Source organism: Fistularia commersonii, chromosome 11, assembly GCF_037954325.1.
Source record: "Fistularia commersonii isolate RoL2024-O1a breed Wild chromosome 11, RoL_Fcom_v1.0, whole genome shotgun sequence".
Lineage (NCBI taxonomy): Eukaryota > Metazoa > Chordata > Actinopteri > Syngnathiformes > Fistulariidae > Fistularia > Fistularia commersonii.
In genome coordinates, this window is record NC_141294.1 from 12,166,632 (window position 1) to 12,184,533 (window position 17,902).

The 17,902-nt window shown below is 43.2% G+C and overlaps 1 protein-coding gene across 2 annotated transcripts; it reads left to right on the forward strand.

Annotated features, from left to right (window-relative positions):
• The first annotated feature begins 258 nt into the window (after nucleotides 1-258).
• Nucleotides 259-13,120, forward strand: med15 (mediator complex subunit 15). 2 transcript variants are annotated; one of them, XM_086154971.1, is made up of 18 exons: nucleotides 259-403; nucleotides 1,118-1,205; nucleotides 1,286-1,337; nucleotides 1,792-1,815; nucleotides 1,917-2,081; nucleotides 3,242-3,504; nucleotides 3,836-4,375; nucleotides 4,691-4,807; nucleotides 5,411-5,554; nucleotides 6,160-6,281; nucleotides 6,373-6,500; nucleotides 8,719-8,853; nucleotides 11,283-11,346; nucleotides 11,595-11,661; nucleotides 11,732-11,889; nucleotides 11,961-12,127; nucleotides 12,476-12,574; nucleotides 12,754-13,120. In XM_086154971.1, exons 1-18 carry the CDS (start codon nucleotides 336-338, stop codon nucleotides 12,888-12,890), a joined length of 2,538 nt encoding a protein of 845 aa, XP_086011097.1. In that variant the 5' UTR covers nucleotides 259-335; the 3' UTR covers nucleotides 12,891-13,120. The 2 variants fall into 2 exon arrangements, with proteins under 2 accessions (XP_086011097.1, XP_086011098.1); XM_086154972.1 differs by lacking the exon at nucleotides 1,917-2,081.
• Nucleotides 13,121-17,902: the final 4,782 nt, after the last annotated feature.

The window sequence follows — 17,902 nt, forward strand, 5'->3', positions numbered from 1 at the left end:
GTGAAGTGGCACTTTTGTACACCTCATATTTGTTATAACCTCAGTCTTTTCAGTTATTTCGTACAATCTATCCCCCTACACTTTAAAGGCCAGGGTTTATAGCAATCTATCTTTCATGAAACCGTTTCAGAAAAGGTAAGGGACCACGGTCAACCGAAGAAGAAACCCTTTCTGCATTTTCTGTAGTGTGACCTCCTGGCCAGTAGATGGCAGTAGCGGCCATTAAGCAAACCTGCAGATTTGCTGTTTTTACTCAAAGCGGAAAACGGAAAGGAAGACGGAAAACATTGCGCATTTCTAGTGAGAAGTCTCACATTAAAACGTAATATTTTGCAATGGAAGTTCCCGGACCGGACAGTGACTGGAGGAGCCCACAGTTCCGTCAAAAAGTTGTCGCTCAGATGTGAGACAATTCGTCCCCATTATATTTATAATGTTGTGTTTGTTTTGTTCGGTCAGTTTCTACCAGCCTTGTGGGCCAAAGCTAATGTTAGCTTAACCGAACGGCCCGTTAGGACCGAATAAACGGACTAAGTTGTAACTTTGATTTGTTAAAACAGTATATGCTCTCTGATCTTGGCAAATGGTCTGCTTAAACCATTCATGTCCAAATCTTATCTCCATGCTAAATTATGAAACGGAGAGTAATATGGTTATTCTATCTCTCCCTTGATTGCAACGACGGATAGGGTTGCATCAATAAATCACATCAATTAGCTAAAACTTAAATAGCATTCTCCTCTAGACAGTCAAATACTGGTTTGTTTAAACGTTCTACTGCTAATTTTCTTTGTGACATTTTCCGTTTGTATTTATTTTCCAATTCAGTTTAAAAGGCTAAATAATTTCACCATCAGAACTAACCTGGGTCAGGAAAACCATAGGTAATGTGTAATATCGTGATAATTAAATAGGACAGCTTTGCATTGATGAATTATACTTAAGATATCTTATGATACCTTTGAATTGATACCATATACATAGGCATATCCTCACATTGGGTCACATTTGTATGTTTTCACATGAATTTTGTTATTTTTATATCATATGATTCAAGGTTTCTCTGTAGAAATGTGGGAAAATGGGAAACAAAAGCAATCTCTCTCTTTCCCCTCAGTGAAGATGCAATGAGGAAGGCCGGAACTGGACATAACAAGTCCTGCAATGACATGGAAAATCACGTGTATGTCAAAGCCAAGTCCAGGGTTAGTAATGATGACAGTCTTGACCGTAGGAAACAATTGCATCCATTGTGGTGCCTTGAATGGGTCTGTCTGTCCTGCAGGAGGAGTATTTGTCTCTAGTGGCAAGACTGATCATCCACTTCAGAGATATTCGTGAGTAAACCTTTCTGCTTCTTTTCTGTCTGTTGTTGCTTTGATAATAAAGTGCCCTAAAATGATAATAAATCACAAGCACAAATGACCTGAAAAGTAACTGGAAATTACCTGACAATTTAAAATAAATTAGGTAAGTGCTGTCAAGTGATCTGAACAGCTGTAAATATGAAAATTGAAAGTTAATTTACTAACAAATGCAAAATGTTGATTATGTATTGACAACTTAAGAATAAAACAGCATGATGTTTTCCAAAAAATTCAAAGAATAACTTCGAAATTAGATTCTATGAATGTGTATGATATATCTGGAGTGTTGGCATTGACTGGCAAAATTAGTAACAAGACATTGCCTGTACATTAGTAACTAATTAGTTAAGGACTCTTTTAAATGCTTAAACGCGTGAACGACAGTTAAAAAGTTGACATTGTTTTCTCTATGTCTTGCTGATAGACAAAAAGACATTGGGTGGTCCAGGTAAGTGGACACTGCATCTTTCTGTGGTATTCTCTCCTTCTCTAGACGATTTCTTCTGCATGTTGGAGTTGCATAATATTGTCTGTTGTCCTTTCTGCTAGATCCCATGAATGCCCTGACTAACTTGACAGGGGTTGGAGGGGGCCCAGGCGCCATCGGCATGGGGCCTCGCCCCACCGGGGCTCCTGTAGGGGGCATGGGGGCCATGGGGCCGATGCAGATAGGCCAGCATGCCATGGCAGGGGTGGCTGGAAACCCGCAGGCCAGTGAGTGTTTCCTCTGTGCCTCTGTTTGCTATAACATGCACTCAGTGGATGCTGGCTGTACCTGAATATATCAAAGCTGCTTGGAGGGGCTCTTCATACCTGTAGTTTTATTTGTTGTAATACAAATTCATAATGACTTTGTGAACATCAAGGACTTTCACAGTACTTTGTGGGAAATATTTTGGAACTGACTGTGTGAGAGTACCAAACAATTACAGCCACTGCATTTTGTGAGAATTTGTTTGAAAATGTATCTCAGTGTTTCCCTTTTGGCAAAAAGGGAAACACAGCTAAATATGTCAAGGGTGTCACAGCATACTGTCAACTGGTATGACAGATATTGTAAGCCTGAGTCAAAGTACTTTAGAATAGGTTATCAAGACCACACGATGCCCTCGGTGTTAATACACAAATCCCCAAACTATCTGATTCTCCAAATCAAAATACTCAATATCTTACAGAAAATTTAAAAGAATATTCTGACGTGGTGAGCCATCAGCAGATACGTGGGTGGAATACCAGTGATGTAACATGGAAGAGGCGTTTTGCTTTATGAACTTTGTAAGCTGTCTAAGCGTCTCATCTTTCATCATAAAAGCTACAACATCATTCAGGAAGGAAAAAAAATGCTCTCAAAAATCATAATGGTGTATTTTATACTCTTCTTCTGAAATTAAAACCTTTAGGAGCAAATAGCATCTCTTTGAGATCATTTAAATTTTTTTCAAGGTTACATTGGCAGACAGAGGATGTAAAGACAAACATACATGAACAGCAGTGTGTCCAAGGTATCGAAGTAGCTTATCCTCATCCAGCCATCTGTAATTGTAGATGAAGGTAAGCCAAGGTAAGGGGGGGGGTCTGCGATTTGCCTTATTTTTCCTTCAGTTTATCTTGTATTGGAAGCTTGATGGCACCTGTTATTGGTGTTACTGAGCTGCTGTACAGTGGCTGTTTTTGTACAGACTTTGTGGAAGTTGTAAGGGTTTTTCTGATTTAATGAGACTAAACTGAAAATTGAGCTGAATTGTTTGATTTGACCGACAACCACAGGTGTTGAAACCTTCATACTCTTAGCCTGCACTCTGGCATGCTGTGTGTTTGAGACACAATTCAGACTGTGGCGTCTGGCGAACCCTTCATCTCTTTTCTCTCTGCAGTTGGTGGTCCGGGCCAGATGCCAATGCAGCAGATGGTGCCACAACAACAACAGCAGCAGTCTCACCAGTTCCAGCAGTTTCAACAAGCGCAGCAGCAAAATGCCATGCAACAGCAGCAACAACAGTTCCAGGTGCAGCAGCAGCTGAGGGTGCAACAGCAGCAGCAGCAGCTGCAGCAGCAGCAGCATCACCAAAACCAACAGCTGCAGCAACAGCACCAGAATCAGCAGCAACAGGCCCAAAGCCAGCAGCAGCAGAATCAGGTTCTGATTTGGATGACAACACTTGTATCCCACCTTAAAACAAGCGCTCATAATGATGATGAAATGAACTAGGAACACACAACCTGCAACATAATTTTACAAACCTGGCAAATGTAATTCATTTTCACCCCCTTATACAATAACCCATACAGTTAGTTATAGCAACTTGTCATAAAAGCCTGACTTTTTTGTTTTATTTTAATTAACAGACTTTTGAAGAGTTATTACAGTGTCATTGACAAACAACTCATAAGCCTTGTGTGGTAAAAAATCTGTAAAACATGAATAGATTAAAATCATATGTCTTTAATTTACTGTATTTGATCTGCAGATCCACCAGTCTAGGATGCAGCAACAACAGATTGTGCAAATGCAGCTCCAGCAACAGCATGCTCAGGCCCAGGCTCAGGCTCAGGCTCAGGCTCAGGCTCAGGCTCAGGCTCAGGCTCAAGCTCAGGCTCAGGCTCAGGCTCAGGCCCAGGCTCAGGCTCAGGCTCAGGCTCAGGCTCAGGCTCAGGCTCAGGCTCAAGCCCAGGCTCAGGCCCAAGCCCAGGCTCAAGCCCAGGCTCAGGCCCAGGCCCAGGCCCAGGCTCAGGCTCAGGCTCAGGCTCAGGCTCAGGCTCAGGCTCAGGCCCAGGCCCAAGCTCAGGCACAAGCACAAGCACAGGCCCAGGCTCAGTCCATCCAGCACATGGTACAGCAGCAACAGCAGGTTCAGGCACAGCCTGGTCAGATGCCCCCACAGTCCCAGCAGCAGCAGGTCGGGATGGTGCCTCAGTCTTTAGCCGGACAGATGGCGTCTGGTCAGCATGTCCCTATCAACTCGCTGAATCAGCAGCAGCAGCACCAGCTGAAGATCCAGGCCTTTCAGGTAAGACCTGGATAATTGCTAAATGGTCCCTTGGCTCTTTCCTTCTCAGCTACATAGGAACTCAGAGAAAAGCTTTGAGGTAAGTTAAGGCTTGTTTAAGTCACAAAAAAAACACATTCTTCTTGTTTGCTTGTCTGTTTGAAGATTTGTAATCCTATCTTAGCTTGCTTTAAAACTATTTTTCATCCAGAAAATACTACATAATTTATAAGGTGTGTTTTTAGGTTCAATTTGTTTCGAAATGTATGAACATATATTTTAGGTTCCTTTTGTCTGACTAACACACTAGTCACGTTTTGAACTCTGTGTGTGCAGGTGCAGGCCCGCGCTGCTTTACAGCAACAGCAGCAAATGCAGCAGGCTCAACAAGCAGCACAGCAAGCCCAACAAGCCCAGCAAGCAGCAGCGCAAGCTGCTGCTGTGCCTGGACAGGTGAGACCACAGATCCGATTTTAACCGCAAGACTCGTGACAAAGACAATAAGTCTTCAAGTTTTTAAAAAATCATTTAAGTTATTGTTCAAAGATGTCCTATTTTAAACATAAATGGATATTAATGTGGTTCATTCTATTAAAGTGTGAAGGAATTGACAATGCAATTATAAGAACTCTCAGTTGTGGTCCTATGTTGGAAAGAAATTCACTGATTGCCAATCCATTGCATTTGATTCATTTAAAAACTTTTAAGACGAAAGAGCAGGGTTATATTATTTTCCCTCTACTTTCATTAACCTTCAGTTTTCATTTGTTTAAGCTAAGCCCTTGACACCTAAGAAACTTAATAATTTGAATAGATCTATGAATAGAATAACAATCTCATTTTCTGGGACCAGGACTTTTTTGTCAGAGGCGGTTCAGACTCTAATGAGTAAAATTTTGAATCTAATGTCCAGACAACCATGGCATCTAATGTAATTTCAAAACTGAGATTAGGACCTTGACTGCAAATTATGAATACTGAAGCTTGGCTTCAAAATAGGATATTTTCTGATGTCATAGTAATCTGTTCTCTTCCCCCATTTTGTGTTTTGCTTAGTTGGTTCGTCCTGGAATGCCAATGCCGGCCCGATTACCCCGACCCCCCTTAAATTCCTCTATACCCCCAAACCAAGTGGCTGCTGCTGCTGCCCCGGCAGCGGCTACTGCCACAGTAGTAGGCGGGCAGCCTATGACCCAGCAGGTATGACCTTTGACATTTGAGTCATGTCCATTAAGCAAGACCACAGTATGACAGAAGGGACATTTGCTTCATGAAGGGCTAGATAGGTTTGTCATGGGAACATGGGCTGGCTGAATAAATGTTGAGCAGTGCTAATAAATGTGCCCTTAGTCAAAGGGTATTACCCAGAATTCATGTGATGCTTCATGCAGGAAAGCAATTTAAAATGGATACAGAACAGCTAATAGACTGAAAGTGACTCCTGGCATTTGAAAGAAATTATAGAAAAGTATCAAAAGTAAAAGGTCCAAACGTTTCTTAATTTGCTTTTGAAAGGATTATCATTTCATCTCAGTTTTGAATGAAGAGCAATTGGAATGATTATTTATGTCATAAGTGGGGAAAGTTATACTTGCCCCCACTACACTAAAAATGAGACGTTAACAATGCAAACAACTTTATTGACACACTGACGCTTAAAGATCAAGAACAAGGAGAAAGGGCTATATAAACCAAAAACACCTCTCTGTCTCTGTTTTACATTTCCTGTGAAATCCATTTGTCCACACTTAGATGATGGGATAAGTTCCAAGTTTTTCTTTAACTTTTTCCTTGTCTAATTGCAGGTACAACAGCAGCACACAATGATGTCATCACCCTCACCCGTGCAGGTCCAGACCCCACAGTCCATGCCTCCACCCCCACAACCATCTCCACAACCTCCTACCTCTCAGCCCAACTCCGCTAGGTATGGAAGGAATCTTAATATGTTTTCAGACTGGAGCTAGCAGTCCCAGACTTCCTCCCTGAGTTACCTATGTCCTGCCTCCTGTTGACAGCTCTGGACCCACACCATCTCCTGGGGGATTCCAGCCCAGCCCCTCCCCACAGTCATCTCAGAGCCCAGCCAATGCGAGAACTCCACAGAACTATGGAGTCCCCTCCCCAGGACCACTGAACACACCAGGTATATATAAGCAAAGCGAATGTCACCCTGAACAACTTGTGTGTATCTGACCAGTCAGCCTTAAGGGGTTTTGGTGAGTGCTTACATTTTGGTGAGTTTGCATTTGTAATACACCCAGTGTCCAAAGAGGATTTCCTTTCAACGATGTTGGCTGTAAAGATGGATCTCTCTTGCCAACTGGTTCAAAAGAGCATGTACTTTAAACTTATAAGCTGTCTGCTGGGGTCTACATGTATGGGTGCAATAATTCTAGGATGTAATTGTTAAGTGTCAGCAAGTACATAATTGAAAGGAGGTTTGCTGCTACTGTATTCACTGAATTGTCCGTGACAATTTTTGATCTTTATAGCTGGCTGTAACCCTAATGATGAAAACTATTCACGTGGACAAAAATTATTGTATGGAATTTTCAGAAGATCTTGGTAATCCATTTTTTGATGAAATATTACACTCACCGGCCACTTTATTAGGTACACCTGTCCAACTGCTCGTTAACACTTAATTTCTAATCAGCCAATCACATGGCGGCAACTCAGTGCATTTAGGCATGTAGACATGGTCAAGACAATCTCCTGCAGTTCAAACCGAGCATCAATATGGGGAAGAAAGGTGATTTGAGTGACTTTGAACGTGGCATGGTTGTTGGTGCCAGAAGGGCTGGTCTGAGTATTTCAGAAACTGCTGATCTACTGGGATTTTCACGCACAATCATGTCTCGGGTTTATAGAGAATGGTCCGAAAAAGAAAAAATATCCAGTGAGCGGCAGTCCTGTGGGCGGAAATGCCTTGTTGATGGCAGAGGTCAGAGGAGAATGGCCGGACTGGTTCGAGCTGATAGAAAGGCAACAGTGACTCAAATAACCACCTGTTACAACCAAGGTAGGCAGAAGAGCATCTCTGAACGCACAGTACATCGAACTTTGAGACAGATGGGCTACAGCAGCACAAGACCACGCCGGGTGCCACTCCTTTCAGCGAAGAACAGAAAACTGAGGCTACAATTTGCACAAGCTCATCGAAATTGGACAATAGAAGATTGGAAAAACGTTGCCTGGTCTGATGAGTCTCGATTTCTGCTGCGACATTCGGATGGTAGGGTCAGAATTTGGTGTCAACAATATGAAAGCATGGATCCATCCTGCCTTGTATCAACGGTTCAGGCTGGTGGTGGTGGTGTAATGGTGTGGGGAATATTTTCTTGGCACTCTTTGGGCCCCTTGGTACCAATTGAGCATCGTTGCAAAGCCACAGCCTACCTGAGTATTGTTGCTGACCATGTCCATCCCTTTATGACCACAATGTACCCAACTTCTGATGGTTACTTCCAGCAGGATAATGCGCCATGTCATAAAGCTGGAATCATCTCAGACTGGTTTCTTGAACATGACAATGAGTTCACTGTACTGAAATGGCCTCCATAGTCACCAGATATCAGTCCAATAGAGCATCTTTGGGATGTGGTGGAACGGGAGATTCGCATCATGGATGTGCAGCTTACAAATCTGCACCAGCTGTGTGATGCCATCATGTCATTATGGACCAAACTCTGAGGAATGCTTCCAGCACCTTGTTGAATCTATGCCACGAAGAATTGAGACAGTTCTGATGGCAAAAGGGGGTCCAACCCGTTACTAGCATGGTGTACCTAATAAAGTGGCCGGTGAGTGTATGTGAGGCAAATAGTATGACAGGAGTTCAAAAGTATAGATTAAAAGAAAGCAGAAAAATATACAGTATTACATTAGGTATCACTATTATGCAGTGTCCATTTGAACAGTGAAGTGTAATTTTTTCAATTTTAATGTTAAATAATCACTTCTGTAATGTAGTATGAAGATTCCAATTTTGATAATTGTTGAAGTTCCGATGAGAGGATTTTTTTGTAGCAATTTCGTAGGAACACATGAGCATCCAGTTCAACCGCAGAGCTGAATTTCCAAAAGGACTTCCCAAAGATCACCCACTGCTGGTCTGACATTTCCGTCTTGCATTGTAGCATCCAGACAGTACCCTCACTATCTAATAGTTTAAATTAAATGTATTTGTTAGTTAATTGCAGAAATAAGATGAACAATTACCCTAAATGTGATATATCAAGAGTTTTTGAAGAAGAACTTGACACACTCTCTTTTTTCCTGTTTTCTTTACCTCGTCTGTGGGCTCTGATAACATTGTGTATGTTCAATTTGGGTTAAAGCAACTGACTGATGTGCTACAGGTAACCCAAGCTCTGTGATGAGTCCAGCTGGAGCCACATCTCTGGAAGACCAACAGTACATGGAGAAGCTCAAACAGCTCTCCAAATACATTGAACCACTGCGCCGCATGATCAACAAGATTGACAAGAATGAAGGTGAGGCACATTTAAGAGCGCTGAAGTAAACAAAAGGATTTCACATTTTAGAAGCAACAATGGGGACAAAAACATTGAATGCACCAGTTCGAATCTTAATGCTTGACAACAATGGGAGCAACATAAAATTAACGAATAAAAAAATCAACAAAATGATTGTCTTACATTTAATCTTAATATTAATACTTCCGAGACCTCCTCAACCCTGTTGAAATGCCTCCCAATGAGGAAGCAGAGCCAGGGGACTCTGGAGCGGACACACCTATTTATAGCTGGGGGCTGAAGTTGCTGAAGCAGTCGAAAAGCTCTTCGGCAGCAGGGCCCTGGGGGTGGATGAGGTCCGCCCTGTGTCCCTTAAGGCTCTGGCTGCTGTAGGGCTGTACTGGCTGACACGCCTCTGCCGCGTTGCGTGGATGTTGGGGACAGTGCTGCTGGACTGGCAGACCACGGTGGTAATCTCCCTTTTTAAAAAGGGGGATCGGGGAGTGTGCTCCAGCTACAGGGGAATCGTACTCCTCAGCCTTCCTGGTAAGGTCTATTTGGTGGTGCTGGCGAAGAGGGTCTGCTGGGTCGTTGAGCTCCAGGAGGAGCAGTGTGGTTTTCGTCCTGGCCATGGAACAGTGGACCAGCTCTATACTCTTGGCAGAGTCCTCAAAGGGCCATGGGAGTTTGCCCAACCAGTCAACATGTATTTTGTGAATCTGAAGAAGGCATTGGACTTTGTCCCATGGGCAATTCTGTTGGGGCTGCTCCTGGAGTGTGGGGTACCGAACCCCGTTATACGGGCTGTCCGGCCCCTGTATGATCAGTGTCGGAGCTTGGTCCACATTGCCGGTTGTAAGTTGGGCCCATTTCCAGTGAGAGTTGGACTCTGCCAGGGCTGCCCTTTGTCACCGATTCTGTTCATGACTTTTATGGACAGAATTTCTAGGCACAACCAGGGCATTTACAGGATCCACTTTGGGTTAGGGTTAGGCCGCAGGATTGAATCTCTTCTTTTGCAGAAGATGCTGGTCTGTTGGCTTTATCAGGCCATGATCTCCAGCTCCCACTTGAGTGGCTGAGTATGAAGCGGCCGGGATGAGGATCAGCACCTCCAAATCTGAGACCATGATGCTCAACTGGAAATGGGGGGAGTGCCCACTCCGGGTCAGGGAAGAGGTCCTGCCCCAAGTGGAGAAGTTCGGGTATTTGGGGTCTTGTTAATGAGTGAGGGGAGGATAGAGCGGGAGCTCGACAGGCGGATCGGTGCGGTGTCTGCAGCGATTCGGACTCTGTACTGGTCTGTTGTGCTGTCAATTTACCAGTCGATCTATGTTTCCCACCCTCAAGGTCACAAGCTGTGGGTAGTGACCAAAAGAATGAGATTGCGTGTACAAGAGGCTGAAATTAGTTTTCTCCGTTGGGTGGCCAGGCTCTCACTTAAGAGATAGGGTGAGAAGTTCGGACATCGGGGAGGAGCTCAGAGTTGAGCTGCTGGGCCTCTGCATAGAGAGGAGTCAGATGAGGTGGCTCGGGCATCTGCTCAGGATGCCACCTGGACGCCTCCCGGGGGAGGTATTCTGGGCATGTCCATCTGGGAGGAGACTGTGGGTAAGGCCCACCACACGCTGGAGATACTGTGTCTCCAGGCTGGGTGGGGAACACCTTGGGGTCTACCCAGAAGAGCTTGAACATGTTGCGGGGGGAAAGGGATGTCTGGGCCTCACTGCATCATCCATCTGGGAGGGGGGCCTCTATGCAGAGGCGCAGCGGTTCTACTCTGAACTCCTCCCGGATGTCCTAACTTCTCACCCTATCTCTAAAGGAGTGTCCTGCCACCCTGCGGAGGAACTCATTTTGGTTGCTTATAACCGTGATCTTGTTCTTTCGGTCAATACCCAGAGCTCGTGACCATAGGTGAGGGTGGGAACCTAGATCAACCGGTCAATTAAGAACTTCGCCTTCTGGCTCAGCTCCCTTATCACCACGACAGACCGATACGGAGTCCACATGGCTGCAGACGCTGCACCGAACAGCATGTCGATCTCTTGCTCACTTGTGAGCAACACGCCGAGATAATTCCAACCCCTCCACTTGGAGCAGACTCGCTTCCCCGACCTGGACTGGGCATTCCACCCGGGTCTGGTTGAGCACTATGGTCTCGGATTTGGAGTTGCTGATTCTGATCCCAGCTGCTTCACACTCAGCTGCAAACCGTTCCAGTGAGAGCTGGGGATCATGGCCTGATGAAGCCAACAGACCCACATCATCAGTAAAAAGCAGCTGACAATGTCTTGGAAAATAATTTCAAGTGGAACCCTGATCCACTATTCATTTATTTCCTCACCCTGTATGCCTATTATAGATTTATAAGGGATCATTTAAGTCTTTGAAATATTAGCTTGCATTTAAGATTAACATGATTTTCTTTTGTGTGTTTGGAGCAGACAGAAAGAAGGATCTGAGTAAGATGAAGAGTTTGCTGAACATTCTGACAGACCCAAACACTAGGTAACAGTTCATCCTCTGTTGTTGCCAATTCTCCTTTTATTTTCCCCCTAAGGTGGTATTTTATCTTTCAGCTAGTATTTCAGAAATAATCTCTCTTAATAATTCAAATATCTGAATGATAAAGGTTGATTTTCACCTTTTTTAGATCCTGTGATAAAGAAATGCAACATGGAATCCATATAAAATCAACAACTCTTGGCCACAAGAAATGTTCTTGTTTTGTTTGTTAATGAGCTGTTTACATCCAGGTGTCCTCTGAAGACACTGCAGAAGTGTGAAATCGCTTTGGAGAAGCTGAAGAATGACATGGCTGTGGTAAGACTCTTCAGTTTTCTGTAATCTGCCCTTACTGCTCAAATTCTCTAACTTGCGTCTGTCTCCACAGCCGACTCCCCCACCACCTCCTGTGCCCACCAAGCAGCAATACTTGTGTCAACCATTGCTCGATGCCGTCATGGCCAACATCCGCTCGCCAGTCTTCAACCACTCACTGCACCGTACCTTTGCCCCTGCCATGACGGCTATTCATGGCCCACCCATTGCGTAGGTGACTTTCAGACCCTTAAGTTGAGCTTACAGGCACAGTGAGGTCACATCTCTTGTCTGTCCTCCAGCGGTCCTAATGTAACAGGGCGCAAGAGAAAGCATGAAGATGATGAGCGGCAAACCATTCCCAACATCCTGCAGGGAGAGGTTGCACGACTCGACATCAAGTTTCTGGTCAACCTGGATCCATCACACTGCAGCAACAATGGCATGGTGCACCTCGTTTGCAAACTGGGTGAGATGCCACAGTTCTATCCGGGGGTCCGCTTTAGACATTTTTGTGCTATAACCCCCCGCTCCCCTCCCCCATGTGGTACTTCTCAATTAATGGGCAACAGCCATCTTCCTTTCTTTCCTTTTGGCTACACCCATCAGGGGTAGCCCCAGCTCATCAACTTCCTCCATGTAACCCCATTCTCTGTTTTTTTCATCCATTTCAACTTCAACCTCCCTCCTTCACCATGTGGCACTGTAGGTGACTGCCTGTTTGGCCTATACTAAGAGTACAAGCAGTACTGTTACCAATGGGATGTTTGAATGTAAGAACACAGACAATTTAAGCTGTGTTCCCTTTCCTTCTTAGATGACAAGAATCTTCCCAGTGTTCCTCCCCTGCAGCTCAGTGTTCCAGCTGATTATCCAGATCAGAGTCCCTACTGGGCAAACGACGGGGAAGAGTATGGTGAGATAATGCATTCCTAAAATATTTTACTGAAAGATTGTGTCTAGTGACTAAGCAGACAATAGTATGTCTAGAAGCTAATGTCAATACATAAAATCTGATAAATCTGCCTTTTCTTTATCCTATGACTTTTTGGATATTTGTTTTTTTTTCACCTGATGTAATGTCCTTGCCACCAGGTGCCAACAGCTTTTTGCAGACAGTCCACAAGAACATGACATCCAAATTGCTGCAACTGCCAGACAAACACTCTGTGACAGAGCTGCTCAACACATGGGCTCAGAGCGTTCGCCAGGCATGCTTGTCTGCTGCCTGAAGCTAGACTTGCCTGCTGCAGCTGCAATAAAATTATTTAAAGCTCCATGTTTACTACAAACATCATGTATCCCAACCTGTGTTCTGCCCCTTGAATGAGTTATTTTTTCAGTTTAGTGGTTTTACTTTCATACAGCTTTCAAGTGATGGGTTGATACTCTAGAAAATGGTTCGGTTATGTAAATGTCTATTTTTTTCTATCATGAATTAAAAAAAGTTTAAAAAATGGAATTGGTTACTTCGCCTTCTTGACCACCCATTTTAAGTGTGTACATACATACAGTGGGGTAAAAAAGTATTTAGTCAGCCAACAACTGTGCAATTTCTCCCACTTAAAAAGATGAGAGAGGTCTGTAATTTCCATCATAGGTACACTTCAACTATGAGAGACAATATGCAAAAAAAAACAAAAGTTAATCTTGATACTTTCTTATATACCCTTTGTTGGCAATGACAGGTCCAATGTTTTCTGTTACTCTTCACAAGGTTTTCACACACTTGCTGGTATTTTGACCCATTCCACCATGTAGATCTCCTCTAGAGCAGTGATGTTTTGGGGATGTCGCCGGGTAACAGGGGTTTTCAGTTCCCTCCAAAGATTTTCTATGGGGTTCAGATCTGGAGACTGGCTCGGCCATTCCAGGACCTTGAAATGCCTCGAGTGAAGCCACTCCTTTGTTTCCCGGGTGATGTGTTTGGGATCATTGTCATGCTGAAAGACCCAGCGACGATTCATCTAAGCTGCCCTTGCTGATGGAAGGAGGTTTTCACTCAAAATCTCATGGTACACGGCCCCATTCATTCTTTCCTTTGCATGGATCAGTCATCTTGGTCTCAAAGCATGATGTTTCCACCCCCATGCTTCACAGTTGGTATAGTGGTATTTGAATGCAACTCCGCATTCTTTCTCCTCCAAACACAGCACGTTGAGTTTTTACCACAAAGTTCTACTTTGGTTTCATCTGACCACAGGACATTCTTCAAGTCTGCTTCTGAATCATCCGAATGGTCTCTAGCAAACTTCAGATGGGCCTGGACATGTCCTGTCTTAAGCAGTCTTCCCAGCCTGGTGCAGGTCTAGAATTTGGATGCCAACAGCATTTCCTGAATTCTTCTTGTTATAAATTCAACAAGGAGTTCAAAATCTTCCACACAAATCTTGGTCAAACCAGACATGATAGCTCTACAATGGCTAATTTCCATGGCTGCATGTCCATGATATGAAATGAACTAAAGAGAACATGACCGTCGTTGGTGTGAGAGAGGAGGATACAGAGAATAGGGTTAGATGGAGAAGGTTGATTCGCTGTGGCAACCCCTGAAGGGAAAAGCCGAAAGAAGAAGTCTGTCAATTTACCACTGACGCCGGGCATCAGCAAGGCATTCTCTGCCATAGACCTGCTGATCATTGGATATTGTTTCAAATGGTTGTAATTGAAAATCCCACATCTCTCTCTCTCTCTTGCACTCTTTCATCTTTTTATATACACTGCTCAAAAAAATAAAGGGAACACTTAAAAAACACATCCTAGATCTAAATGAATGAAATATTCTAATGAAATACTTTGCTCTTTACACAGTTGAATGTGCTGACAACAAAATCACACAAAAATGATCAATGGAAATAAATTGTATCAACCCTTGGAGGTCTGGATAAGAATCACACTCAAAATTAAAGTGTAAAAACAAACTCCAGGCTGATCCAACTTTGATGTAATGTCCTTAAAACAAGTCAAAATGAATCTGTATTGCTTCCTGAGTGGACACTATGATTTCACAGAAGTGTGATTGACTTGGAGTTACATTGTGTTGTTCAAGTGTTCCCTTTATTTTTTTGAGCAGTATATATATATATATATATATGTTTATATGTGTGAAATTAACATCAGCAAAGTATTTCATCTTAACTCAAAGTTGTATTTGACATGTAATCCAAAACGTGTTGGAAAAACATAAAAGATATAATATGACTGACCTTAAAAGACAAACACACACACACACACACACGGATAAAGTAGTCTTCAACATTAACGCAAACATTTTTACTCTGTTTTAAGTTTTCATCAATTTATACAGATGAACCTTCATTTTCATTCATTCAAGAAAACTTAAAATTTAACACTTGTCTAAGTAATTGAATAATTTTTATGACTTGATTTTTTGTCACTTTTGAGAAAAAAAAACTTTTTTAACCTTTATTGAATTAAAAATCTAACAAACAAAACATATAACAAACAAACATGGCTATATTCAATTGTACATAAGTGACATTTAACAAGCATGAGGAAACGTAAAGACACGCACTTATACAATCAGTCAATAGTAGGATTAAAAAAGAGAATAGAGAATGGAGAGTAACAATGTAGAAAAAAAAGGGAAAAAAATGTTGCAAGGGGAATACAATATGTATTTAGCCCAATGGCTTTAAGGGAATGTCATTCAGAAATGTGTATACTTTTTGGTTTTTCCAAAAGTTTTAAAGATTTTTTATATAATTCAAAATGGTTTTTAAAGAAGGTAAATTGGGGGACAGTTTTGCATTCTGTTTTTATCTAAGAAGAACTTGGCCAAACCTAAAATAACACTGACACAGGGTTCATCTCTTTCGTTTCCTAAAAGTAAACCAAATGTTATATCATCTCTTGAGAGAGAAATTCGAGATGATTTAATTTCTTTTTTTTCAATTATGAGTTGTAGCCCAAAAATGGTGTTTATTCACATGAGAAAAATGTATGGTCTGTGGTTTCAATATTGTCCTCACTAAATGTACAAATATTATCTCCAACATTAAAGTATAACCTCAATAATTCTTTATATTGGTAGATATTATTCATAATTTTAAAGCGCATCCTTTTGCCTTCGGGGGTATAGGTAAAGTGAGATACATAGTTCTCAGTTTGGCAATCGATTCCTTATCAAATATATTTAAATTGTCATTTTTGTTTTGATGTCCAGGGAATAGATTATGTGTCAAACACTTTCTAATAAAACAGTTGCTGGATTTTCTGTTCAGGATTGAAATACGCTGGAGAGATAGTGAAGGTAATTGTGGTTGTATGGTTTGGTGCCTCATTATGTTTCAGTAAGGAATACAAATTCTCAGGGGAAGCGCATTACGTAACCTTAAAAGCCCTAAAATATGAGAGGGTTAAAGGGTTAAAGCTGTGTTTAGTACAGAATTGTTCATAGTCTAAAAAAAACAAAAAACTGCCATTGTCATCCATCAAGTTTATTATTGACCACAGTATATACCTTTCTCAAGCCCTTCCATGTTGCACTGTCGTTGCCCACTTGAGCGTTGAAGTGTCCCTGTAGAACGAGGTAGTCCCCAGTAGGAGCTCTCTATAGCAGCCCCACTAGGGACCCCAAGAAGGGTGGGTAAACTGAACTGTTGTTGGGTATTTAGCCTCAAACAACAGTCAGAACCCGTCCACCCACCTGATGGCGGAGGGAGACTACCCTCTCGTCCACTGGGTTGAACCCCAACGTGCAGGCACAGAGACGGGTGCAGTCAATATGCCCACACCTGCCCGACACCTCTCACTGGGGGCAACTCCAGAATAGAAGAGCACAGCCACTCTCGAGAGGCCTGGTTCCAGACCACATGCTGTGCGTCGAGGTGAGTCCAACTATATCTAATCAGAATCTCTCAGTCTCGCGCACTAGCTCAGGCTCCTTCCCCGCCAGAGAGGTGACATTCCTTGTTCCAAGAGCCAGCTTCTATAGCCGGGGATCGAACCGCAAAGGTCCCCCGTTCCGGCTACTGCCCGGCTCACACTGAGCCCAACCCCCTTGGCCCTTCCGGTGGGTGACGCGCCCAGGGAAAGAGGGACCGATGACGTTCCCCGGCTGAGCCCCATGGGTAAAGATCCGGCTATTAGGATCTCGCTGATGAACTCTATCCCCGGGTCTGGCTCAAGTGGGGGGCCCCGGTGACCTGCATCCCGGCAAGCAAAAACTGGGTGCAATTACTTCTTCATGGGAGGCGTTCTGAGCCACATTTTGTCTGGTTCCTCACCTGGGACCTGTTTGCCTTGGGTGACCCTTCCAGGGGGATAAAGCTAATGACAACATCGCTCCCAGGATCACCCCCTCCACCACGGTGAGGTCGCAGGTTACGGAGGGACAAATATAAATAGATAGGGTGAAATAGGGCAACCTTGGGGGATTCACATATCAATATGACAGCTTGGAGTGGTACTGCTTGAGAGGCTAACACAGCTATTAATATTCTCATACATTTCCGTGGATCGTGTTTCTAAATTTTAATCCAAATCCAAAATGTTCGTTCGACAGAACGAAAGGCTTTATAGAAGCCCAAGAAGAATATGAAGCCATTATCCTCAATGAGGTCTCTGTATTCAATGATGTCCATGACAAGCCTTATATTATTGTATATTGACCTTTCTTTTAGAAAGCCTGATTGTATCTCTGCAATAATGTTGAGATTCCTGATTAGAGACGAGAAGCAAGGATGTAGGTCAACAATTTATAGTCTGAATTTCTGAGTGATGGGTCTTCTGTTTTCAATAGACAAGTGTCCTTATTAGGTTTTGGGATGGAAATTATAACCCCGTGTCTCAATGTTTTTGGGAGTGTACAAGTTTCAAAGATTTCTAAGAAAACCTGATAGAGTAGTTTTTATGCCATTACTTTTTCTGTGCCATACAGCATCGCTGGTCCCACCACTGTCTTGTGCACCTTTCCTTTCATTCTGGCTGATAGTCTTCTATACCCCTGACACTTCTCTCCAACCATTCCAACCCGCTTGAACCCGTATCTTCACCTCTTTTTCACACTCTCTGGTGCTCTGGACTGTTGAGCGCAAGTACCTGAAATCCTCCAACTTCTTGATCTCCACTCCCTGTCGCCTCAATGTTCCAACCAAGTTTCTTTCATTCACACATATATTCTGTCTTGCTGCGACTAACCTACATTCCTGTCCTTTCCAGCACATACCTCCACCTCTCTCGATTTTCCTCAACCTGTTCCCTGCTCGCACTACAGATCACA

Coding starts and splice junctions, on each gene's coding strand:
- med15 (XM_086154971.1), top strand. CDS start 336: ATGGAAGTTCCCGGACCGGACAGTGACTGGAGGAGCCCACAGTTCCGT. Junction 2,082..3,241: donor GGCTGGAAACCCGCAGGCCA/GTGAGTGTTTCC, acceptor TTCTCTCTGCAG/TTGGTGGTCCGGGCCAGATG. Junction 12,128..12,475: donor GCACCTCGTTTGCAAACTGG/GTGAGATGCCAC, acceptor TTTCCTTCTTAG/ATGACAAGAATCTTCCCAGT.